The sequence below is a fragment of the Poecilia latipinna genome, unplaced genomic scaffold (assembly GCF_001443285.1).
Source record: "Poecilia latipinna isolate Pla-1442-1.1 unplaced genomic scaffold, P_latipinna-1.0 Scaffold1889, whole genome shotgun sequence".
In the NCBI taxonomy this organism is placed as follows: domain Eukaryota; kingdom Metazoa; phylum Chordata; class Actinopteri; order Cyprinodontiformes; family Poeciliidae; genus Poecilia; species Poecilia latipinna.
In genome coordinates this window covers 44,794-70,087 of record NW_015114505.1, presented here as the reverse complement: position 1 = coordinate 70,087, position 25,294 = coordinate 44,794, and the positions used below count along the sequence as shown (strand labels likewise).

Sequence of the window (25,294 nt, the reverse complement as noted above, 5' to 3'; positions counted from 1 at the left end):
TGAAAGGGTGTGAAAACTTTCTGATGATGCTGAACAAATTCTTTTTTGGCTTTCTGGTGACATAGCATTTAAAAATAATGAACTTATAGTTCTATTTCTAAACAAATACCTGTTTTCAGACTTCTGAAAATGGTTCCCATTACAACCTTTGCTATTCTTACTGCATGGGAACAATGCTACCAACCGAGCTACGATGTGACCCCATAGAATTCACGTATTGCAACTTCAACTTTTTCAACTAATTTAAACTCATCGGCTTACAGCATTGACACATTTTCACAGTCAATTCACTTCTTTCAGTTTTATTAAACATGCACAGCACATTTTTACAGAACAGAACTGGCTACTTCAAAAAAAAAAAAAGCTTGCAAATTGATAAAATTATATAAAAATACATATTTAAAGTTAAATTAATAAAAACATAATGTCTTAAATTACATCAGACTTTAACAAGAGGCATCATAACAGCCTGTCAGTGCCGTGCCCTTTCATCCGAGCTCTCAGAATCATTCAGGGACATAAACCAACGTCTGGTTTAAGATTCATTCAGCCAAAGGTCTGAGGTTACATATATTTTTTTAACACTGATTACAAATGTGGTTTTATGTGTCATGTAAAAATGTAAAAAAAAAAAAAAAACAACCTGATCATCTTTATCCTGTTTCATCTGAAAAAAAAAAAGCTTCTCAGAATCATTCACAGAAAACCTCCTCAGAGATCCAGTTAGATCTTGTTCAGTGGAGGAGAAACCTGGGACTTTAATCTCTTAAATACTGCTCAAATATGTTAAAAGATGCACAAGAAAATGATAATATTAAAAGAATTGGCTCAAATTAAGAAAAATCCAGCTTTTCACAAAAAATAAGTTTTGTTGCTTTGTACCAAAGGTTTACCATAATCTGTATAGGAAGTAGTTTACTGCCTGTTTTCTTCAGGTTCTTGCAGACACATGCAACATGTGAACATATTTTCATTAGCTTCAACCAGCAAAACTAATCTGATTATGACACAGGGATTTAAAATAAACATTGGTGCAGTTAGTTTAGATCAAATTAAAAAGAGAGAGACATTTCACATGCCAAGTTTGTCTAATTTCATACAGGAACAAATAACGTGGTCATAACAGGATACATGTCTCTTAATTTTAACCCTCATCAAACATCAAACCTTGGACATCAAAGCTTTTCTTCAAAATTTTGGTCTGTGCGCTGTGTTGTTATTTATTTCATCTTTTTCGGTTTGAAAGTTTAGTGGCAGATTTCTTCTGGCTGTGACAGACTTTTAATTATAGAAGTCACAATTCTATCCGGATTAATTTTAAACGTTTGACCTGACGGAAACCTTTTCACGTTTTTCGTGTGATTTTTCTTCTTCTTTTTTTTTTCGGAATTGCTACTTCAACCTTTGATAATGGTGATAGCTTATAGACAGACAAGGATTCCATAACATGCAGAGGAACTACAGAAGATGAAAAAACGGCTGCACCATGTACCTCGCCGAATATAGCAACGCAGCCGCGAGTGGGGAGACGCAGAGAGCAGAAACGCAGACCAGGAAGTTGAGCACCATTCCCAGCAGGACGATGGCGAGCAGGTATCCGTGGAAGAGCAGATTGCGCCAGTTGCTCATTTTCAACACCAGCCAGGGTTTGTCTGGGTGCAGAAGCCACAGGAGGCCCAGGACTCCACTCTGGTTAACCAGTTGAGCGTAGTAGATGTCAAAAACAGAGGGTTGGACGTCAGAGGGCTGCTGGCGCACAGACTCGGACACTTTAGCGAAGCTGATCAGCGAAAGGCTGTGAAGAATCAAAGCGAGAGGCGCGTAGAGGCTCTCCAGAGGCTCAACACCAGGAATCCCATTGGACGCTTTGCAGGGGTGAAAAAAAATTGATTTACATTAATAAAATTCCTCTCTTAATCTTGCATAAGATATTATGCAATTTCATTCAATGCTTAGGAAAAGTATTCGTACCAACTGAACCGTCTCACTTTCTCATTATTCTCAAAATTCAATGTGTATTATTGGGATTGTGTGTGACAAATCCCAATGGAGAGAGGGAATTAAAGAGGCAGTATTTACATTTTTTACATATTTGTTAAAAATATCATGTTGTGATAGTACAACTTGAGACACGTGATCTGTGAAAAAGAATTGAGCTCCTCTGCCTTGTCCCTGTGGACCTAGAGCAATCTGCAGAAATATATCACATCAGAAGCAACCAATCAGAGCCAGGAGGACGGTCTTAGCCCTGTCAATCAACCTTGCGGCACTGCTCCAAATTTCACCAAAATGATTTTTTTATTGCTCACTGTGCCAGCTACAGTGTTGGTTTTTGACAATACAGGTTTTCGCGATAGGACAATAGAATCTTTTTTATTTGTTTGATTGTTTGATCTGATAAAACCGCTTCGTTGCACTTGGCAAAATTGCAAAAAACCTAAGAAACACGTTGGGGATTAGTGGCTGCAATGTGACAAAAAAGGTTCAAAGGTTGTGAAAGTTTTTGCCGTGTGTTAAAGTTTACCTGTGATGACAACAAACATCCCACTCAGGATAGAAATCAACACTGACAAGTGGTGCGATGGCGGAGACGCCACCTTCAGCGCAAAACTGAATCCGAGGGTCAGCAGAGGCAGCAGAGGAACAGTGAAGAGGAAGAGGTTTGCGTACGGGCTGCTTGTTTTGGTCCAAGTCATGAGCACCGAGTGAAAGCTGTTACAGATGGTGGGCAGCAGCAGCCTCTCTCCCAGCGATCTGGAGTACGGTCTGAGATGCACCAATCCCAAGGCATGGAGGAGATTTATGAAGACAAGAGAAACCAGAACCTGGGGAGAGCAGTGCAAACATGTTCAGCTCTGTAAGGGGAATGACAATTCAAAGAAAAGCAGAAGCAGAACCAGCCGGTGTCCACATGACAGAATTAATGATTTACAGCCCACAAATAAATTACAGCTAACTTCACAGCCAGTAAATTTGCTTTGACAAATCCTTTCTTTTTTATTTTTGGCCTTATGTTTAAGAAAAAAAAATGTGAGGGGAATACACATAGTCACGAACTTTGCATTTCAATCAATAAGCTGATTATTTTGGGAAGAAAAACAAGGCAAACCAGGACAACTATCATCATTGAAAATATAATTATGACACAAAAATAGAATTGCTTTGTTTTCCTTTAGATTTAATTGGGTTAAATAATATCTGATCTTATGTCATGTTTTTGTGACATTTTTTTTAATATAAAGTTGAGTTCAAAACACAGCAGTCCAACAATACCCGTTAGGTCAAAAGTAGAATCATTAATAAAGCAAATCATTTATAAAGTGGATGTAATAAAGTCATGAAAACTACCATTCATGACATGCATGAGGCTGATTAAGTGTAAACAAATCATTAACTGAAAGACTCGTTCTCATTCAGAGGTCCTCATATCTGGAACAGTTTACGTTCAACAATAAAAAATGGTAACAGATATTAAGAATGACTAACAAAAAACAAATATATGAGCACTGACGTATGTTAACCTACTTTATTAAGGAGAACTAGATTTCTCTAATATGCATTTCCATGTTTTTCTTGATAATAATCACAGAAATTCAGCCTAAGTGTGTGTGTGTGTGTGACATAAATCTTTCATTTTTAAATTTTTTTGCTGCATTTTAATAAAGGTTTAAATGGCTAGGTTTTGTTGCCAATTGTTGGCTAGGTTTTCTAGCCAACAATTGGCTAGAAAACCTAGGCATAAAATCGATTGTTCCAGATATTTTTCCAAAACAGAGTGAACCTTAAATGAAAATCATATTAAAAAGAGCAAGAAATGGTAAGACTGCTGAGCTAAAATGAACAGGAGTGCTTCGAAATTGAAACCAAAATCCGAAACTACCAGCAGAACACTACCTTTCCGATGGATACAAAATTAAGGTAAATGGCAGATCGTTTTGCTTTACGGTCTAGGAATCACCAACAATTTCTCAAACAAACATAAAAGCGATGAATTCAAGCTGCTTTAAACTGTGAGGCATTGTGGCTCAGGCATCATGGCATGGGAACATTTCCTATATTATGACGTTGGATCCATCCTGCACATACCAGAGATCATGGATTACAGATCTCTTCTAACTTATCAAAATACTTACAGAGGTAACTTTAAAACAATTAAAAAAATAGGGAAACAGCCCCAGGCACACTAAAACAGCAAGCAGCATCCTGGTTTCAGAATAACAAGATTAACATTTTGCAGTGGTCTGCCCAATTTCTGGACTTTATTCTAATGGAAAACTACGAGGGTGACATTGATCATGCTGTTTCTGAGGCAAGACCAAGGAACCCAGTTGGACTTTGAAATGTAGTCTAACCGTCTAAGGCTGACAGGTGTCAGAGGTTAGTCAGTTCCTTGAAACACGGTCGTGTAATAATTCTAAGAAACATTGGTCATCCAATTTAATTTTGGTCTATTGATTCACAGGAAAGCTCAGAGTTTATAAGATTATACATTAAATGTTTGAGCTTGTATAGTAAAATACAAAAATGTTCCTTTTTTCATCCAGCCTAATATTACGGTCCCCCTTTTTTTTTGCTTCGCTTTCTGCAGATTCAACCAGATTTGATCATCTTTATTTCTTCAAGTTTTGCTTTGTCATAGAATGTCACGTGCTTGTGCTCAAGCATAATCAACTTGTTTTGCTAAATACAGTGCTAAATATTTTGATCTCAAAATTACTTTGAGGCAACATGGAAATATCTGATTGCCAGTCATAAACAAAGATACTGAGGACTTGGCAAGGTGGAAGAGGAACATACGCACTTTTTGAAATTACTAAGAGCTAACTCCACATTTATAAGTGCTGACTCTACTGCAGGTTGACATATTTTTATTTTTTAATGACAGCTGGAAAGTATTATATCAGCAAGTCTGCTTTGGTTGTTGGTAATCCTATTTCTTTCCTAAGCTTGCTGCACAAGCACACCTGATGCCTATCTGTGGACTTTTTTAGACTGTCATTCCAGGCGGTTTTTTGTGGTCAACCTTTGAACGAGGTCATATTCTCATGTCAGTCCGTTGCGTGATAATTTGGTTAAACATCACATGCATGCGTTAATCAACACTAAGCATTTTTGCCTTGGCGCTATCTCTGCTCTGTCCTTCAAACCGGCACACAGAGGCAACAGTATGCTTCTGTGTTTAGTGGGCTAGCTTTAAGTTTTTGTTAGAATTTTACACTAAAGACCAACAAAGTGGTGCACGACTCTAAACTCTTCAATGAAAGTCCAGCGTACCGAGCTGTCTTAATATGTTGCCTATCAAAAAAAAAAAAAAAATTATGCTGTAATTTAATCTCAGCATAAATCAGTTTGTTTTGAGAACATCAGTAGGCAAACGTAATGGCAGTTTACTCTCTCGTCTAAAAATGGAAAGAATGTGACACAGCAAAAAGTCTGTTAAAAGCTGCAAGAGATATTCAGCAGGACAACAATCCAAAACATACAAATAGAAAAAAAAAAGGAAATATAGTTTTGCTGGATGCATATTTATGTGTTGGAATGGTCCAGTCAAAGTCCAGATCTAAATGCAATTGAAATTTAGTGGCAGAACTTAAAAAAATATATCCAATCTATCTAGAGTGACAAAGCTTGTGATATCATGTAAATTAAATTTTTTTTCTTTGTTTTATCACATAAAATCCCAATAAAATACACTGACATTTGCGATGGCAGCGTGGCAAAAACAAATCCATTAATCAAGAGGTGGAACTATTTTTGCAATGTATTGCATGCTGATGTCTATATAAATGGAAATGTTAGTTCAACACAGGCAAATACAGTGATGTCAGAATGCAAATAACTCTGCAGAAATAGACAAGTATGCAAATCTCGCCTGGTGTGCTCCACTCCTCGCGAGCACATTCTCCTGCTAATGAATGGATGACTGATTTTGAAAGCGACGCTGCATTTACTAACCTGGGTGAAGCAGAGAGCAACAGGGAACGGGTAATGGTACTGCGGGATAAAGATGCCAGCGACAAAGTTCCTGAGTTTGTCGGCCTGGCCGTATACGATCACCACCACAAAGCAGAAGGTGGGAATGAGCGGCTTCAGAGCGTGAACTGAAGAAAGATTCTTCAGTGCTGAGACATACCATCCAGTCCTCCATCTCCTTAAACTGCAACCAGGAAGTTTTACAGACAGGCTTTTATGTGCATGCACACAATTGTTATCCTCGTATACAATTAACCTAATTTCCAGATTTGCACATAAAATCAAGAAACAGTGGAAAACAGATATTTATGGGTGATGTTTGAAAAGACACATAACCTTTAATTTTCACCATTCAATCAGGCTAAACAGTGCCTGTTTTATGTCAGCTTTTGTTTTACCAAAAATGAATAAATGGCAGAATTTTGAATGCAGAAATGTTTTTGCGTTTCAAACTGTATGTCTTGTTTCAGATATTTTGGATATTCTTCCTTAAGATTCTGTAAATATTTCAGTGGAATGTTGGCCAATTCCTCCTGACAGGTCTGATCAGGTTTGTAAACCATTTAGGTACATTTTTCAGTTACTAATTTTATTTTAGTACTTTTAGCATCAACACACCAACACCTTTGCGTTTTACACCTGGGAAGGTGTTTTCAGGCTTGCAATCTGCCCTCTTTGTCAGTCAGACTTTGAAATTTAATTGTATTAGTCGACAAGACATTTATATCTCGCCTGATTTATTCTGATTTTGCTCATCATGTCTTACAAATAACCAGTGTGTCTGAGGTGTTGCCTTAAAATATAATAACAGGAGCATCTTTATTTAACTCAAATGCTACAAATTACCCAGTTAGAAGCTTAGAAAGCGATGAAATCATCATACTTATCTCATCCTTCTGGAGTTTAACAAATACGTTTGGTAATCCTGATTCACCTAAAACAGGCACAGTTTAGTCCTGATAAGCGTCAGACAGTGATAAAAAGTTTTGTGCCTTTTTATAAAGATCTGGTTTGATATATGGTAGTAGAAGAAAATGGGATCTTTACCTTTTACCTAACAGACATCTTGTCATTCTGTGCAGAGGTTGCTTGCAAGTATCTGTTGTGTAAAGGTATAGTGAGTCAACGAGGAATTTGCACGAGAAAGCAATACAGTCTCCAGGGAACAGTGAACAACAAAAACAAGTCAGGTTATCATGAGATCATGCTGGGTGTTTCTAAGTGTAGGTAATCAATGCTGGTCCATCGATCATACAGAAGAGCATTCATGAAGTTCAAACCAATATATAGAATCAAAAATCATCTTACAATACGTTAAAGTTGTTTCTAAGATGTGTGACGGCGTCGTTTCACGTCGCAAAAGACGACTAAATGCAGACTGAGCTACACAGTACCTATTTTAAAACAACAAAACAAACATAGGCAAGAGAAACGCGTTTTGCTCACCATTTGTAACTCCTCACAAACTCATTATTCAGCAAACGAGTTGCGCCAAATTTTTACTATCGATATAACGGAGGTAGGATTGGAATTATTTATCTCCGTGTCTGTTTCCGCATCTTCCTGCGGCCGTGTCCTTTAGTATTACGTCATGCTGCTTTCTGAGCTCCGGCTTCTCTCCTCATCCGTTTTTATCATGAGTTCAGCTGAACTTTGCCCCCGCTCTGTTTGTCTCAGTGTAATTAAAGGGGCCATTTCGCTAGATCACCTTTTCGGAATCCAGCAGAAATATTCAAACCACCCACATAAAGTGTCGAACATTTATTAAGACTTTCTTGCTAATATAATGCTGACCTGCAGTTTCACTCTCTGTGGGATAGCGGTGAGAGTTGTGGTCTTATAAACGATTTCTATCTAATGTTTTTATAGGCATATTTAGCAACAATTAACTTACCAGCTGCAGAGAGGTATCAGTCATGCGCAACTAAATTAATGAGGCTGGTCATGGTTCTCTATTTAAATTAATATGGGAACATTTATTAATTATTATTATTATTATTATTATTATTATTATTATTATGTTTGTTTGTTTGTTTGTTTGTTTGTTTGTTTGATGTATGATTGTCAACCGGTGGCTCCCAGCTCAGCAGGGGACAGTCGTACTTAATTTTAACAGCCACCAAAACTCAAAATAGCACTGAAAAAGCATCAACAGATGTAAATTCATTATGCGTGGTTGTTTAAGGCTTAAACACGTAACAGGTTGCAATTAATCATATTAATCTCTTAAAATGACCTACTCATAAGTGTGAGAATAACAAGAATAAAACAAATAAATACGGGCAAACACAGAGATTCACTTAACTTGGACATCACATAAAACAATTGTAATGCCTTGATAATGAAGCCCAAACTCAGCTTTTATGAAGACAACTGCTGAATCAAAGAATTAATATTGACCCTCTGAATATAATAGCTCAATAACACCCACTGGCTACTTTTGATCAAAATTGAATTTGTTTTCATTTTTGTAGTTCTTTAGCAGTTCTGTTCTTTAGCGTCACTTATTCTTTTTTTGTTTTCTTTTATTTTCCTTTTTCAATAAATTGATATTGTATTTTTTTTTTAATTACATTTTTACGCTTTTATTAGTATTTTCATAGCTGGTTTTAAGTCTTGAAAATACTTTGAAAAATGAATGGGGACAGAACATGCAAAAAGGAAGTAAACTAGAAACAAGACACGCTTTCAAAAGGTCTAGAATGGTGATAAATTATTAAGATAATTAACTAGAAAGAAACAAACCTTGTAAAAATACTGTTAAAGAAAAAAATATACAATGTGATATTAATCAGCCGATTTCACTCTTTCTTGTAGGGACTGTGGGGAACAGACAGACGACAAAATGAGAAGAATTGAACCAGCAAAGTCTCTTAGTGAGGAAAACACCAGACACAAAAAACTAAACCTATATTAGTAAACACAAGAAAACAAAAAACAAAGCAATTGTTGTAAAATGTAAGCTAGTAGCAAACACAATACAATCAGAGAAGAAAATATAAAACGACTTTAAACTATTAAGCACATAGTACATGGCTCAGTGATAGAATAGTCACACTGTAAATGGGAGCTAGTCCTCGACGCAGGAGTCCCAAGTATAATATCCAACCCCAGGTGAATGACTTCCCTTTCCTTCTGCCCTTTGTCTTCTCAAGTTACATATGCATAAGGGCAATAAAATGCCAATAAAAACAGAAACATTAGTTTGTTTTAAAGTAATGTTTAGCAGTTCCAAAGTTGACCCTTTCAGTCATTATGCCTATTGTTTATGTCAGGCTTCATTGTCGTGCGTAACAACTAACTCTTTTTCTTTTTTTATTGACCAACAATTGTTTTTTATTTATTTATTTATTTATTTATTTATTTTACCAACACATGGATGGAAGAGTCGGTTCTCAGTACAGGATCAATTGAAGTGATTTAGCTGTTTACACACATAACATCTGACTTACACTCCTCATTATCATTGTTCGGGCAAACAGTGGCTGCAGTGAGCGACTTTAACCACTTCAGTAATAAAAATTCAAAGCAGCATTAATTAGTGATTGAGAGATAATTAAAAACATAAGCACCTCAAGCAGCAGCCATATAGTTATTTATTAACAGAACATAAGGTGTTTAATGTACAGTCTTTGTGTCACGAGGCAATGGCAGTAAAAGGAAAATCACCAGCTGCAACGAGTTTAATTCAATCCGCCTAGCAGATATAGTAATGCAGATGTAAACCACACACAGGCTTGAAAATAGATCAAAAGATGAGGTCCAGACAACAAACTAATCTTGTGGGGGTCTTACAGTAAATCCTAGATGTAAGGCGCAAACAGTTTGGCAGGTCAGAGGTGGGGAAAAGAGAGTATTAATAAAGGACAGCAGAATGGGACCTCCATCTCAAAGTCTTTATGAAAACACTTTTCTTTTTTTCTTTTTTTTTTGTTTGTCAAAAAATTTCACTTCATGTAGTGGCTCCCTTCAACACTGAACAGCATTTGTAACAGACACAATGCAGACAAGTGTCGGGAGCGAAAGTGTAATTTTGTTCAACTTGGCATGAAACCAAACCAAACATGTCAACATAAAATACAATCTAAAACAAAAAAAGCAGAAGCAGAACAAACATGGCTTGCTTTACCTGCTTATAGGACTGCCAACTTAAACATATTAAAAACGGAACCAGCAACTTAACCAGCATTAATTCTGTTGAATGCACTCTTCTCACTCTCACTCTGGGTGAACTCTCACCCAGCTATTTAAACCGAGTGGTAAAAAAAAAAAAAAAAAGCCCTGGGGGGCCCCCCCCTCGTTGATATAAATCCTGGAAGGACCTCTATGTATGTCAAGCTTATTTGATTAGCACGGTTAATACATGAAGTCATCCAATAAGCTCCACAGAAAAGAAAACACTCTAAGGGGGGAAAGACACACACACACACACACACACACACACACACACACACACCCACACACACACACACACACACACCACACACACACACACACACGTGTCTATGTTGTTAGTGCATCACCAAACCTTAATGTTTCTTTTAAAGGGTGTGCCTCAGCAATAGGAGATCCTGGTGGAGCAGCCCTGGTGGGTGTTTGCTACAGAAACACAGAACTCTAATCTGCCAGCTCTTCGTGGATGACATCTAGTGGCAGCTGAAAGGAAAGACACTCAGAATTTTGTTTTAAATGAGCTGTGCAATCTTTATATAAAATTAGAAAAAGCAAATTGATACTGAATATCATGAGGGTCTACTGATTTTGAAAGAGTGTATGAAAAGTTTTGGTTCTGGACTTCAACATCAAATATTGCACAGATTTCTGTTTTCATAGTGCCTTAAATGTGTCAGTTTTTCATCAATGCATTACGGCTCTCTGTCCACAAGGGTGCAGTCAACAAGGTGGAGGAAACTATCACTGACTTGGACACTGGACTTTAATGTGGATTCTGTGCCTCTCCACTCTTTCTTAAGAGCTGGGACCTCGATTCCAAGTAAGTCTGAAAATTGACCTCTGACGATGTCTATACAGGCGTGACTTGACTCGGGGAATGCAACATTAAAATCTTTCTGAACTAAACTGACTACCCCGAAACAAAACACAGGGAGAGGCTCTAACCAACAGGGTTTTGGGGTGCATATCCTTATTTGCCTCCTTTCCTGAGGTAAATAACATTGGTGGTTAACATCATTTAAGTATGGGTTGATCACCGATCCCCCAAACTTAAGGAAATGATCAGGGCTGATTTATTGTTGCAGCCCTACAAATCAATCTAACCTACAAAGGGAAAACATGCTAGCTCCAAGCAGACAGATTCCAGGCTAATGGTTAAAAAGATAAGCAAAGGTGAGTTTAAGTGCATTTTGTATTTTGTAAGGGGATGCCATTTTTAATTTTTTTTTTTATCTCAATAAACACCACAATCCATCTGTCCATTCATCTTTGTCTGTCGCTGCTTATCCTTGCAGGATTGCTTCTTGGGGCTGGTGCTCCAGATGTCACTGGGTAAGACGAAGGGTTCACCCTGGACAGGTCTTCAGTCCATCACAGGGCACCGTCCAGTATTTTTGGACTGGAGTAACATGCAGTCCAAAAATGTTGCTCCATTTTTGGATTGCATGTCCAAACTGCAGTCCAAAATGTAGCCGAGATTCTATTTGAACGTAGCATAACACACTGTTTTAAGATAAGATATACTCTTCCAGCAAAAACGGCCACTGTTTATTATGGTTAGTAAACATTTACATGCCTGTGTAGAATGCACTAGGCGTATAACTAATACACAGTGCACTAAGAAATGAGAGTAATCAGTTTATCACACACAGCTGCTCTTGGCTCCACCCTGCTGAATTTAAGCAGCATTCCAGACACTGCAGGGAGGAATGTTCTAGTATGTGAAAAGCAGAGATTGCAGGTGAAAATAGGGTAAAAGTTTGCCAAAGTTTCATATCCCAAACTTCACACAACCTCCATGAAAATGTAATGAGTAGAAAACGTCATCTTAAATCCGCTTTTAGGTGTGAAAACTGTACTTTCATGATCACTCTTGCCTCCCCAGACGTTTTTAATACGTGGCAGAAGCGTGGCGTTAGTTAGGAGACTGCACTCAACAAAACCTTTTGCGGTCGTGTCACTGTGGATTTAAGCTCAAAAAGCTACAACTTCCCTATCGTTTTACACAGGACACCCCCTGTTACCCCCTCCCCCGAAAAAAAAAAAATGATCACAAAACTGTACGCATGTGAGCCTGCACGTAGCATTCAGGCCGAGACTCCCAGAGATCCAGCCCCGGCGTCCAAGTAGCCAACAGTTCGCCGGAACATCACAGAGAGGAGGATCTTATCCCCCCCCGTTAATTCAGCGAGTCCTTCCCGAGGAAGTGAGACTTACTTCAGAGGACACAGCGGCTGAGGACACGGTTCTCCTGCTGGCTACTGGGATGCTCTGGACGAGGTAAATACAGCCTGCAGATAAGATACAGCCTCCTAGGTCAGATAAGAGACGGAGAAAAAGGCCTGTACGCACATTATATAGTTATTCTCTAGTTCACAGCTGAAGGCTGCGTGATCTACCCAGACTAGTGTTAGCGCGGAGCGTTTAAGCATTTAACTGAAAGCTAAGACCCCCAGAGATCTGCAATAACAGCCGGAAGGAGCTAAAATAGATACAAAATAACAACCTGGCAAACAGGAGACAAGCGAAAAGCGTGCGTAGTTCTGTCGTTGGCTTAGTTATGGCATTCCTATGCAATGTAGCGTGGGATGCTACTGCTGCCTTCACTTTGCATTGTTTTATTTGAATTTAAAATAATAATAATAATCTAAATACATTTTCTACAACGCGACATACTGGAGTGGAAGTACATCATTGGTGCTGTCAAAATGGAAAATATTTAACAACAAAATAAAATAAAATAAATACGAGCAGTGAAGCATCTTGCTTAAATAAATCAATTAATCTCTACAGCACAGATTGACCGTGAACTAGTGATTCTTGTTGGTTTGTAGATTGCAGTTTGGCTTTGAGCAGGTATAGCTCCATCGGAGGGACTTTAGTCCGCACACGAGTTTCCACGGAGGGGAGGGGCGAAGACGTGGCAGTCCTATCCTTTCCCATCCACATCCTTTGCTGTTTTTTTTTCTTCTTTTTTTTACAGCATGACTATAGAATAAAAGTAAAACGAGATATTTGTAAGGAAGTTTCTCTGCCACGATTAAAAACACCTTGGATTAAAAGACATGCAGCTAAAAAATAAAATATTTTATCAGTATTTAGTGTGAAAACAGCAGTGAGGTAGGAAAAAATATATATTTGTTGAGGTTGCTGTTCAACAATTGGCAATTTAAAAGTATGCTTTTTATTTATTGTGTACTATACAGTTTCTGATGTGAAATATTGTAATTTTCAGGGATTATACATTAATAACTGCTGGATGAAAGATTATATGAATGGAATGATCAATATGAATTTTATACAACATTAGATTAGATTTGGTTGCATAATAAATGTGTCGAAATCTACAGGTTTTTTTTTAATTTAGGGATGGACAGTTACGTTTGGAGAAACATCTATTTTTAGAATTTTTTAAAAATATTTTTCTGAATGAATTTTTTTGAGCATATTTATTAATTTATTTACTTACTTCGTTGGTTGGCTACAGATTATTGGAGCACAACTGAAAACAAAATGTTTTTTTTTTATATATATATTTAAAAAAATTAATGCCAGTTTCCTATATTTTCAGATGCGCTCCAATTATTTTATGACTAATGGAATATAGTATAAGTCAAAATCTAAGGCTGACAGTGAACTGTATAATCATTTTTTCACTCCAGTATATTTGTTTTGCATATTGTAGGCCAAAAAAATACAGAAAGTTACTTGAAGTGCTCATCTTGTGCTCATCAGTGTTTGTTTTTAATCTATGTTACTTCATAACATAGATTCTTTTTTTCTTTTTTAATTAATCTGATTTTGCATTTCACAAAATGCCAAATAATGTAGACAAAGAACTGTTGCTCACAATCCGTTGTTGCTGTGTTTTTCTTTCAAAAGCAGAAGTGGAGACCGTGCTAGAAAGAATAGAAAAAGTGGCCGGAAAATAAATTTGCTGTGTCAGAGGAGAGTCTCTATGTAACTTCCCAAAGTTATGAAAAGATTCACCCATTTCTGGTTTCTGGTGCTTTGGGGATAATAACCAGTATTAGTTTTCAGCAATACTTTTTTTATGCGTGTTGCCAGTTTTGATTAAATGGGAGCTGTTTGAATATCTTTTTAGTTTGTCGTTGCAGCATGCTGCTGACCTAAATTAAAATCCCACAATTCATTTGTTTTTTTTCAAGTGAGGACAAAGTCAGAGCCTGTCTGAACCTGCACTCTACTTCCAGTTTGATTCTCAGCAGAGCAGAAGTGATCTCACTTTATCTCCATAGTAGCTGGCACAGCGGTTGGACCTTAGGTAGGAGGTTCCCAGTGTAAACCTCAACTGTGCAGACTGTCTGTGTTGTTGTAAGCCTTTCGCATGCCTCTGTGGATTCTCTTTCACTCATTTGCCCTCACAAATAGCCCAAAGGTGCAAGTGTGTGTTTTGGGTGTGTTACTCTTTGCTCTCTCAGTAGACTGGTGACCTTACTTCTTACTTCTTACTTCACTGAAACGTATAAAAACGTATAAAGGACAATATATATATATATATATATATATATATATATATATATATATATATATATATATATATATATATATATATATATATATATAAAATATAGTCTCTATCTGGGTTTAAGTTTAGATCTGTAATGAGTAATTCTTCCCTCCAATCTTTTATGTGTTCCTTTTCTATTAAATGTGGGGTTAAAAGAGAAAATGCAGCTCCATCCTACACAGGCACAGTGACTTCTTGGATTGAAACCTTGTCCAAAATCTAAAGCCAAAACCAGACTTGTTGGCACCAAACACAGACTTATTTTGGTGTCTCCGACATGGTTGTGTTTTTAGGGTGAAACAGAAGCGTTTATGGTTTAACCGTTTGACTGTTTTGTGTATCAAAATGTGAGTGTCACTTGTCATTCTCATTTTAATATTCAGCTCATTCCCACTGAAAAACTTGTATTTTCTTTAGTTAATGGCAAGGATTTTTTACCTTGATGTTGAGATAATTACTTCAGAAAAGAATCTTTATTTAACAACAAGAAGGAAAAACAATACTCTAAAACACAGAAAGAAAAACTATTTTTGACAGAAAACCTAAAAGTGCAAATGCAAAAAATTCCATAGTCATGCAAGTAGGCTCAAGTTTTTAACTCAGTGAACAAGAGATGTTTGTTTTTTTAAATAAATGGGATCTAGTAATACAATCTGTGACTTAAACTTTATCTCATCTGATGTTATACATCGTATGGCATCAGATGGACCAGCACTGAAGGGAGGAAAGGGAAATGACATTACCTTATTATAATAATAGTGAGATCAAATGTAGTAGGTCAGGCAATCTTGAGGATCATCTGCAAGGACAGAAAGTTTCTGATGCCTGATTGAGTGAAAATTTCTAATCTGCACATCAGGAATCAACTTTGATAAAGAACTTTTAGATTATATAAAAAAACGATAATTACAGTTGCTTTTTTTTCCATCAGTCTGGTTGTGCTTCAGTCGAATTTGTCCAAAGGACATATCCCGTTCTCTTTCAGAATGGAGCTGCCATGTTGGTGTTTGTTGCTGCTGAGCTGCCTGCAGTCACTTTCAGCCCACAATGATTTCTTCACCTCCATAGGTACAGCACACACACCGTGCAAAACTGATCCCTGTGATCATCCGATTTAACCGAGTCCAGAAGCAAACAGTGAAGCCTTGCAGTCCTTTCAAATCATGAAAAGACGATATCAGTGATGCAGTGTGTAACCCATGCCGGTTCTGCTGATTTGTTGCCACTCAGGCCAGATGACAGATCTGTTGTACACTGAAAAGGACCTCGTCACGTCTCTGAAGGATTACATCCGAGCGGAGGAGAACAAACTGGAGCGGGTCAAGCGGTGAGAATCGGATCGAAATATTCAAACTGCACAGCACTTTTATGAGCTGTTAAAAACAGAAAAGATTTCACGTGACAGGGCACAAAGTCTCCATTGTCACCAGATACATTTACAGTCTTTCGAGAAATTACTTTCAATGTCAGTATGCTTTGTACGGTTTGTTTTGTTGCAGGTCAAACACATTCAACAAGGACTCGCAGGTGCAAAACCTCAACGACAAAGAAAAATGAGCTAAATTCCAAGAGGATGAGATGCTATGAGATGAGCAAGAGCTTTGATTTGCATCCAACAATTAAACAAACTTTTTTTCTGACTGAATAAGAAGACTCACCCTGAGAAGATCAGTATAGTAAACTAGAGATTAAAACCAATTTTGAGGAATATTTGCTCCGTCATGTGTCGCATTGAACTCTATGTCGCTTTTATTGCGAAGTTCAGAAACGGTTGTGCGTTTTTAGAACACCTCCGGTGCAAAATCCCATCGTTTCCGATCAGTACTCTTGATCTGTGTTGTCGTTTTTCATGGCAGGTGGGCCGACAAGTTGGATTCCTTGACAGCAACAGCCACACAAGACCCAGAAGGGTTTTTGGGTCATCCCGTCAATGCCTTCAAACTGATGAAGAGGCTGAACACAGAGTGGGGGGACCTGGAGAGTCTTGTGCTTAGTGACACGACTGATGGTATGGACAACTGAGAAGTGCTGGCATTCACAGTTAGCTCTCACGTTAACACTGGAATTGACAAGTTCTAGCGTGAAAAGTTCATATTTGAGCCGTCCACATTTATTGAAACTTTCTCTAAAGATCTGTCAAACAAAATGTGCCTGTTGTCTCAGTTGCATGTTCTCACATTGGGAAAAATAAGAAAAATCCAATCTTTAGATTTAGTCAGTGGACAAAATGACACATTTTAACAAATTCCACAATTATTGACATGTTTATAATCTGTAGAAAATACTTAAAATTGAACATTTCTGGTAATTTGTATCTTATTTGTTTCAGTTGATTCCAGATTTATCAGCTTTTAAGACATCTGACATTCCTTCAAAATGGGAAAGACAAAAAAACCAACAACTTGTCATTCAAGTACGCCAATTGTGTATTGACATTCTTAAGTCAGTAAACAGCGAAAAGAAAATAGTTTCTCACTTAAACTTGGAAATAAATCGGAGGTTTTAAAACACTAGAGGTTGGACAATTAAGGCTGGTCGAGGATCTATGTTTTTTCGTTTCACTTTGCACAACGAGGAGGATAGTAAGGCCACCAGAAAAAAACTCCAAAGCTCACTGCAGTCACCAAAACTCCATAGCAGTATTCAGTGCTATTGCTGTTGGATTCATACGCCTCTAAAATACTGATGTTTGCAATTCTTGCAGGATTTATCTCCAACCTGACCATCCAGAGGCAGTACTTCCCCACAGAGGAGGACCAGACTGGAGCGGCTAAAGCTCTTCTCCGGTTACAAGACACCTACAAGCTCGACGCCAACACCATCTCCACAGGAAATCTTCCTGGTAAAACTGTTGCCTCAGTAAATGGTTACATTTAGCACCGGGCTCAATGTTTTTTCTTTTCTTTTGGTAGTTTATTTGTTGTTTAAACAGCACCCAGTGTCTTTTTTTTTGTTTTGTTTTTTTTTTGCACCCTGGCATCATTGTTGTCCTTTTATTTGCTCACCAGGCGTGAAGCACAAGAGCCAGATGACAGTGGAGGACTGTTACGAGCTGGGTAAAATAGCCTACTCGGACGCCGATTATTACCACACAGAGCTGTGGATGGCGCAGGCCCTGAAACAGCTCGACGAGGGAGAGGAGTCCACCATAGACAAGGTGACGGTTCTGGACTACCTGAGTTATGCCATCTACCAGCAGGGGGAAATAGAGCGAGCGCTGGAGTACACCTTGAGGCTGCTCAAACTGGGTAAGTTGCCGTCAACCGTAGTGGGGAATTGAATTGAATCCAGTGAACTGTTTACGGTGACAGCGTCATCGTCGCTGCCATTTTCTGGCCACTATTTCAGACCCGGAGCACCAGCGTGCCAAGGGCAACTTGAAGTACTTCGAGTTCCAGCTGGAGAAGCAGAGAAAAGCTGCCGAGGAAACGGCTCGGACGCAAGAGGAGCGTGGCAAGAGAGACACGAGCGAAAAGAAGAAGCAAAAGAAGCAAAAGAACTCCTTCTCTATGATCCCAGAGAGGAAGAAGTATGAGATGCTTTGTCGAGGGGAGGGCCTCAAGATGGTGAGGAAGAAAAGCAGCAGAAATAACGAGACGGCGTCTCGCTTTTATCTGCCACTCCAGTTTAATTCCCAATCTCGCCACCAGACCCCGCGCAGACAGAGCCGGCTGTTCTGTCGATACTTTGACAACAATCACCACCCCAGGTTTGTGCTGGCGCCGGTCAAACAGCAAGACGAGTGGGACCGCCCCTACATCGTCCGCTACCTTGACATCATCTCCGACGCAGAAATCGAGAAAGTCAAGCAACTGGCAAAACCACGAGTGAGTAACTCTCTGAGCAGAGGAGCGCTTGTTCAGCGGCGTGTTTGTGATTTCGGATGTTGAGGGGTGGCAGGCTAAAGTCTCGAGGCCGGTTTGACGGGTTTAGACAAGCATCCGAGAAAGATGCTTGTCTGCCTCTTTGTTGGGGGTTAAATCATGTCCCTGGCTTCACAGCTGCGCAGGGCAACCATCTCCAACCCTGTCACTGGAGTTCTGGAGACGGCCCATTACAGGATCAGCAAAAGGTAAGACGGAAGGTCGCAGGACAGAGCTTTGGGGGAATTATTCCTTCCCTTGAAAACGCATCCGATTTCTTCTTTGGCCTGTCCAGAGCTCCACTTTGCTGCCTTGTTAAAGGTCAAAGGCTCTTGAGCTGAACGCAGAATGAGAATACATTTATACAGCAGTGCCTTGTAAAATGATTTCTTGCTCCTTTTATTTGTCATCATAACCCTAAACCTCAGAGTATTTTATTGGGTTATTAAGTGCTAGACCAACACAAAAAAAAAAACATAAAATTGCTAAGTGGAACAAAAATAACGCAGGACTGTTGATTCTTTTTACAAATACAGCCTTATGGGATGTGTCTCCACTAGCTGTGGTCATCTGGAATGTTTTTGTCTATTTTATTTTATTTTTTTTGTAAAATAATCAAGTTGAAAGGAGAAAGTCTGAACAGTCACAAGTTCTTAATTGAATTTCGGTCTGTACTCTTCTTAGCTAGTCCATTTTGACACAAGCACTTTAAAACACACAATTTAATTGCAACTCTGGCTCTAAGTTTAAGTCCACTTAAACGTAATATTATGCATGCCACACTTCTCCGAATTTTGTTTGCGTTAAAGTTTAAAACCTTGAATCCCTTTCCTTTCACCTCTCAAATATGCTGTGGTTTGTGTTGGTTTGCTACATAAAATCCCAATAAGACACACAAAGGTTTACGATTGTAATGTGAGACAAAACTGGGAATGTCCAAGAGGTTTCAATACTTTTTGCAAGGCACCTCAAACATATCAGTCGACCATTACTGATTGACAAAGAAATTGTATCAAGTTGTATCAGCGCTGCTAGCTGAAGTTGTTCATTTTAAACTATTGGGGCGCTCTCCAGCTCAGGGGTCTGCTTCAGAAAGGTAACACAACATGCTGACCGGAGAGGAAAATGTGTTACCGTTTCTGCTAGTTTGTATTAACATAGTTGCTTTGTCCCACATGCGGTTCATCACAGGCAGTCGATGAATAAATGATCAATGTGATTGTTATAAACAACATCTAGAAGTCCAGTATGGAGCACTCTGCTGCTTTTTCTTTTTAATAACATCAACAACCAGTGACTCCATCTGCTTTTCTTCTCTCTCTCTCTCTTTCCATTTCATTCGTCCTGCTCTGTCTGTCCTCTTTTTTTTTTCTCTTCCTCTTCCCGTTTTTATTTCCTCTACTCCTTTGTGTCCTCTGGAACTGCCATAGCTAAGGCGAGCCACGGTGCATGACCCTCAAACGGGGAAACTTACCACAGCCCAATACAGAGTCTCCAAGAGGTAAGGGGTCACAGGTCAGCAGGTCCTCATCCAGCTCCCGCTTTGTCATTGTCTAATGGCTGGCTTTGTTTGACCTTGCACAGGGAAAATGCAAATAATTAGATGGAAAACTAACAATAAACAGGTTTTAATTATTATTGGTGCAAACAATTAGTTTAAGCCAAGATAATTAAACCCTGCGGATGATTCGCTGAACTGTTATTTCTTGCCTTTTAGCCTTTTCCCATACAGGAAGTCATAACATGCCACCATGGCTGCGGTGGTGCAGCAGTGCAGTTTTTTTTTTTTAATTTTAGATTTTCATTTTTTGTTAGCTTCACTGAGGTGAAGTCATTTTTCAAGGCCATGGATTGGATTACATGAAATGCTCAATTGCAAATCTAAATGCTAGTTATCTCATCTGAACTATTTTAGCAATGTTTTCTGAAATTTGTATCCAGACCTAAATATAGCAGGCCCAGCAGCCAACTCGAACCCCCACATCACTTTGGTTTTACTGCTCCCGGTAGTTAATGTCAGCACACATGGATGTGAGGGTGTGGCGTCACTTTGATGGTTTTTCTGCGCATTACGTGTGAGTCAGCACGCCGTCGTAGATTCGGTTAGCGATGAGCCGGAGGAGCGGATGGAAGGCTTTTTCTTTTTCTTTTTCTTTTTTGTCAGACGTGACTTGCTTAAATCCATCCCTTCCAAACGGGAATGCCGTTTTTCATGTCTGAAAGCAAATCTTTATTTTAGGAGCTGGAATTTATTGTTGTGGAAACTCCATTGTTAGTAGCATGGCTGGTTTGATGTGGACATTATGGGATTTTACTGCTTCTTCCATAAAAACGACAATTTAAAATTTTCATTTAAGACGCTGAACTTAACATTAGTAGACATATATATATATATATACACTAATAGCATAATCCTAAAAAAAATCTGTTCTCTGTGGTGCTCAACCACACCACAAAAGTGCACAAACCTGCACCCTGAGCTGACTGGAGATCCTTGGGCTCTTTCCATGTTTCTAGTTTATTCACACATGCTTTTTTTTAATGTTTTTTCCCATGCATGTTTTCAAGCATGGCATGAATTTGTTGCTTTTACTGAAAAAGTTTCTACTGCCATCTAGTGGACAAATGTGTATCCCACGACAAACAAAAAACGTCCTCAATCTAAATTGCTCTGCCTCCATTGTTGCAGTGCTTGGCTCACCGGCTACGAGGATCCTGTGATTGAAAGGATCAATGAGAGGATTGAAGCCATTACAGGTCTGGAAATGGACACAGCAGAAGAACTCCAGGTAAAACCCAAAATAATAATAATAAAAAAGTGAATATTTAAAAAGGCTTCCTGATTTTTTTCATTTTTTATTTTTTTCCCCCATGATTATTCCTGCATGTGTACAATTTAAGCGACTTGTTGTTTTTCTTTGATTTTATAGGTTGCAAATTATGGTGTTGGAGGGCAGTATGAACCTCACTTTGACTTTGGAAGGGTAAGCTTTTTAATTGTTGAGAGTTGATTTTCTGTTTTCGAGCAGTTGCATTGACATGACATGACATTACATCTGGTGTGCGACAATTCCACAGAAAGATGAGCCAGATGCGTTTAAAGAACTGGGAACTGGAAATCGTATTGCAACGTGGCTTTTTTATGTAAGTAAATGCATACAAAGTCCAGGGCTGGCTTTAAGTTAACCAGTGGCTTTTGTTAAAAACTCCGGTTGTCATATAGACATGTGTTGTTGTTGTTTTTTCACTTCTATGTATAATGTGCCAGCAATGTGGTGTACGTCTGTTTTTGATTATTATGATGCTTGTTAGAAGTCTTATTTGTTCTCAATAGCATGAAAAGTGCAAGCATGCACCTTTAGTAGGTTGACAATCACCTATTAATGTTTAAGTGACTGAAATAATTAATTAATAGACAATAAAATAAAGTATGTGATAATATTCATTGGTGCAGTGCAGATATGCATTAGAGAAACATTTCCAAATAATAAATTGGTAGTTCACTGTTGAAATATTGGCAGCGTTCTTTCAATTAACTCATAAAATGTGCATGAAATTTAATAGATTTTCTGAATAAGTCTATAAATATGTAAAAAAAAATAAGTATGGGACTTAAATTAATTTCTAATTAAAACAAACCATCTGAAAAACTTTTAGTAAGTAACAAAGTGACTTGTTTTACGGTATTTTATTTGTTCACATTTTAGTGGCAAATATCTGAAAACAATCTTGATGAAACAGCAAAACTTAATCACTAGCATTAGTAGTTGACTGTAGCTTAGAAATAATTTCTCACATATCAAATAGATAAAATAATAATAGTATTGACCTTATGTCCACATATGTAATTCATAAATAAACATTGCTCTGACCGCTCTGATGCAGGAGCACCTCTGGATCACCCAGTGGGACTGGAGAACGATGTTGGGCCAACAAACCTGTCAGCAGCTTATTTTTTTTCTTTACTTTATCTGTTGCAGATGAGCGATGTGACTGCAGGGGGCGCCACAGTATTTCCAGATGTAGGTGCAGCTGTTTGGCCTAAAAAGGTAACGGCACACTAACACTTTATTTACTTGTAACATAATCGATTTAGCTGGATTATAAAATACCACATATGTTTGTCAAAGCAATTTTAGACATTCAGATGTAATAAACACGAAATGGCTTTGAGATTAGTAGCATGCACAGTTCTTTCTAAATTATGTAGATAATAATAGCTGTTTTTTTGTTTTTTTTAAATTGAGAGTGGATGTGTGAGATGAAACCATGCTAAGTCAGATTCGTACGGATGGAGAGTTGCCGCTAACATCTACCACTGATTGCAGGGTACCGCTGTGTTCTGGTACAATCTTTTTGCCAGCGGGGAAGGAGACTATAGCACCAGGCATGCAGCCTGTCCGGTGTTAGTGGGCAACAAGTGGGGTGAGTTCCTCTTCCGGAGTTCAACCTTGGCTCTACATTATGACACGCAGGATTAGCCTTCATACCTCAGGCTTGGATTTTCTGCTTCTTCATTTGGGTCCTTAGCATTGTCTGAATTGTAAATGTACATATGGGGTGCTGCTTTGCTGAAATAGTTACACTGCTTTAACTTTTCTGCACCTTCCCGCATTTTATGAGACTGATCGAAAAAAGCTAGTGGATAATAATGAACCCGAAAGAATTTGTGTTACAACTAAAAATCTTGCCAGGTGCGCGACAGTAAAAGATGCAATCATTTTGGGGAATGCCTCTTTGTTTTTGTTAAATACTTCAAATTCAGTCCAGTTGGATAATTAGAATCTGTAAACAGCAATTTTAGTTTTGCATGAGACTGTCAGTTGGATTTAGGTCTGAGCTTTGACTAAGCCATTCTACCATATGAATATATGTATTTTTTTAAACTATTTCATTGAAGTTATGGCGTTATATTTAAGATTGCTGTCCTTCTAGAAGTGATTTTCGCCCAGGAGAGTCCTGTTTCCCCATAGTATGATGCTGCCACCACTATGTTTCACAGTGGGAATGATGTGTTCAGGTTGAATTTCAGTGCTAGCTTTTCACTTCACCTACTGTTTTGCACCTTCTTTCACATAAAATCCCCAAAAAAATGGGTTGAAACATTTTTGTAGTACATTAGCTAATGAGAAAAACACCAAAGAGTATGTAAACGTTTGCGAGAATAAAGTAACTAACTAACTAGAATATTCTCAAGATTCTATTTTTCTGTCTTCCAGTATCAAACAAGTGGATCCACGAACGAGGTCAGGAGTGGCGGCGACCCTGCGGCCTGAATGAAACTGAATAATGTTTGTTTTTTTTTTAAAGAAAAAAAAACAACCCTTCCTATCGAATCCCTTACCCCTCGCCTCATTCTTGTAAACCACCGAGGACCAGAGAACACTGCAAACACGTCACAGATGATCCATGGGGTCCAAATGGATCCCTTCCTCCCTCCCTGTCTGTCTGTCGGCAAACAGTCGATTCTGCTTCTCACCTGTTTTCTGTCTGCAAGCCCGGAGATTGTTTTGATAACATCGAGCCCCCTGGACAGCGTCCGCGTCGCCGTGACGGATAACATTTTCTTAGGGTCGTCGGATTGGTTTTGAGAAACACTCGAGTTCTGTTCACTCCCATGAGTCTTTCTTTGCACTCTGAGTGAACTCCAGCTCTCTGTGGTGAGGTTATCCTTCAGTTTGTGACTGCAGGGGCCAGTTTCCCTCTCTTTAAATTGAATGGTAAAGGATTTTTTTTTTTTTCCTTTTTCACATTTTTATGTGGACTGTTTGAATTATTTTGTTTGACTGACGTGACCCTAGGCCCTTAGAGTTTTTGGAAACTGTAACGTTTTAATCAGTTCAGTAAAAAAAAAACAGAAAAAAAAAATTGTAGCAGTTGTAAAGTGTCATACTTTTGTAGGTTCACTGAATTTTCATTTTTAAATCTCGAACATTTTTAAACTTCATACAGTGTTTAATGAAAAACCTTAGATGGTGCACGAGCAAACAAAAATTGCCCTGTGTCACTGGTAGAAGGGGTATTCAGAGCAAAGTTTTCATCTTTTGCTAAATCTATGCAGTACTTTATCGCATGACGCACATTATGCTATTTGCCGAGCTTTTCCCCCAGTGTTTACACTGTGACTTCACTCTAAAAGTTATAAATGAGGTTGTGCATAAACGAGGCGTGTTTATAAAGTCATGCAAAATCCCATCTGCATACACTCCATTGTGGTCTGTTGTACTGTTTCATGAGTTCAAGTTGGTGTTTAGTCACCTGTATAAAGTTTGATGCAAAATCAATAATTATCAGCTGTTATTAAGTAAATAAGAGCAAGGCAACAAACACTAACCGTCACAGTCATAAAATCTGTTTGTTTGTTTTTTTTTTACTGATTGTGGTATGTCTGTAAGTGTGAAAATATTTGGATTTTCCAGAGATGCTTTTTATTTATATGTCCCAAGCCATCTTTTAAATGTCTTTTCTATAATAAACACCTTTTACTGACAGAAAAATAAATTCTGTCTTTTGTTTCAGGAATTGAGGGTTGGGTCTACTTTCCCTTACGTTTAAGGGAAGGTAGAGTGACATGACATAACATTCAGCATAACTGCAGTTTCTGATATCTTTATATTTTTCCTAGGGCCTTGAGGGCACAACGAAATAAAAAAAAATCAGTTGAAGTGTGAACAAGGTATTTTTTTTTTTTTTTTTTTTTTTTTTCCATTTTACCCAAGGGGGGGTGGGCGTTCCCCTGCGGGGGGAACACAGT

General features: G+C 38.3%; 2 protein-coding genes across 5 annotated transcripts; one reads left to right on the top strand and one right to left on the bottom strand.

The window, feature by feature from the left end:
* Positions 1–1,230: 1,230 nt before the first annotated feature.
* LOC106934971 (uncharacterized) lies at positions 1,231–12,452 on the bottom strand. Of its 3 annotated transcripts, XM_015015174.1 has the most exons (6): positions 12,364–12,452; positions 10,502–10,629; positions 7,021–7,072; positions 5,956–6,157; positions 2,525–2,825; positions 1,231–1,865 (listed from the first exon to the last, which is right to left on the bottom strand). In XM_015015174.1, exons 3-6 carry the CDS (start codon positions 7,044–7,046, stop codon positions 1,459–1,461), a joined length of 936 nt encoding a protein of 311 aa, XP_014870660.1. In that variant the 5' UTR covers positions 7,047–7,072; positions 10,502–10,629; positions 12,364–12,452; the 3' UTR covers positions 1,231–1,458. The 3 variants fall into 3 exon arrangements, with proteins under 3 accessions (XP_014870660.1, XP_014870661.1, XP_014870658.1); XM_015015175.1 differs by lacking the exon at positions 10,502–10,629 and having other exon boundaries at positions 12,364–12,451; XM_015015172.1 differs by lacking the exons at positions 10,502–10,629; positions 12,364–12,452 and adding an exon at positions 7,420–7,685.
* p4ha1b (prolyl 4-hydroxylase, alpha polypeptide I b) lies at positions 12,342–24,424 on the top strand. 2 transcript variants are annotated; one of them, XM_015015171.1, is made up of 15 exons: positions 12,342–12,426; positions 15,663–15,745; positions 15,908–16,004; positions 16,534–16,685; positions 17,382–17,519; positions 17,686–17,925; positions 18,026–18,243; positions 18,328–18,504; positions 19,971–20,041; positions 21,230–21,329; positions 21,471–21,524; positions 21,619–21,684; positions 22,521–22,589; positions 22,869–22,965; positions 23,760–24,424. In XM_015015171.1, exons 1-15 carry the CDS (start codon positions 12,413–12,415, stop codon positions 23,828–23,830), a joined length of 1,647 nt encoding a protein of 548 aa, XP_014870657.1. In that variant the 5' UTR covers positions 12,342–12,412; the 3' UTR covers positions 23,831–24,424. The 2 variants fall into 2 exon arrangements, with proteins under 2 accessions (XP_014870657.1, XP_014870656.1); XM_015015170.1 differs by lacking the exon at positions 19,971–20,041 and adding an exon at positions 18,679–18,749.
* Positions 24,425–25,294: the final 870 nt, after the last annotated feature.

Bases quoted from the DNA above. Each gene is read 5' to 3' on its own strand.
- LOC106934971 (XM_015015174.1), bottom strand. From the start codon at position 7,046: ATGACAAGATGTCTGTTAGGTAAAAG. The intron at 6,158-7,020 runs GTAAAGATCCCA...TCCTGGTTGCAG, and splicing joins AGATGTCTGTTAGGTAAAAG to TTTAAGGAGATGGAGGACTG. The intron at 2,826-5,955 runs GTTAGTAAATGC...TGCTCTCCCCAG, and splicing joins TTGCTCTCTGCTTCACCCAG to GTTCTGGTTTCTCTTGTCTT.
- p4ha1b (XM_015015171.1), top strand. The intron at 18,244-18,327 runs GTGAGGAAGAAA...TCTCGCCACCAG, and splicing joins GAGGGGAGGGCCTCAAGATG to ACCCCGCGCAGACAGAGCCG. The intron at 21,330-21,470 runs GTAAAACCCAAA...TTGATTTTATAG, and splicing joins ACACAGCAGAAGAACTCCAG to GTTGCAAATTATGGTGTTGG.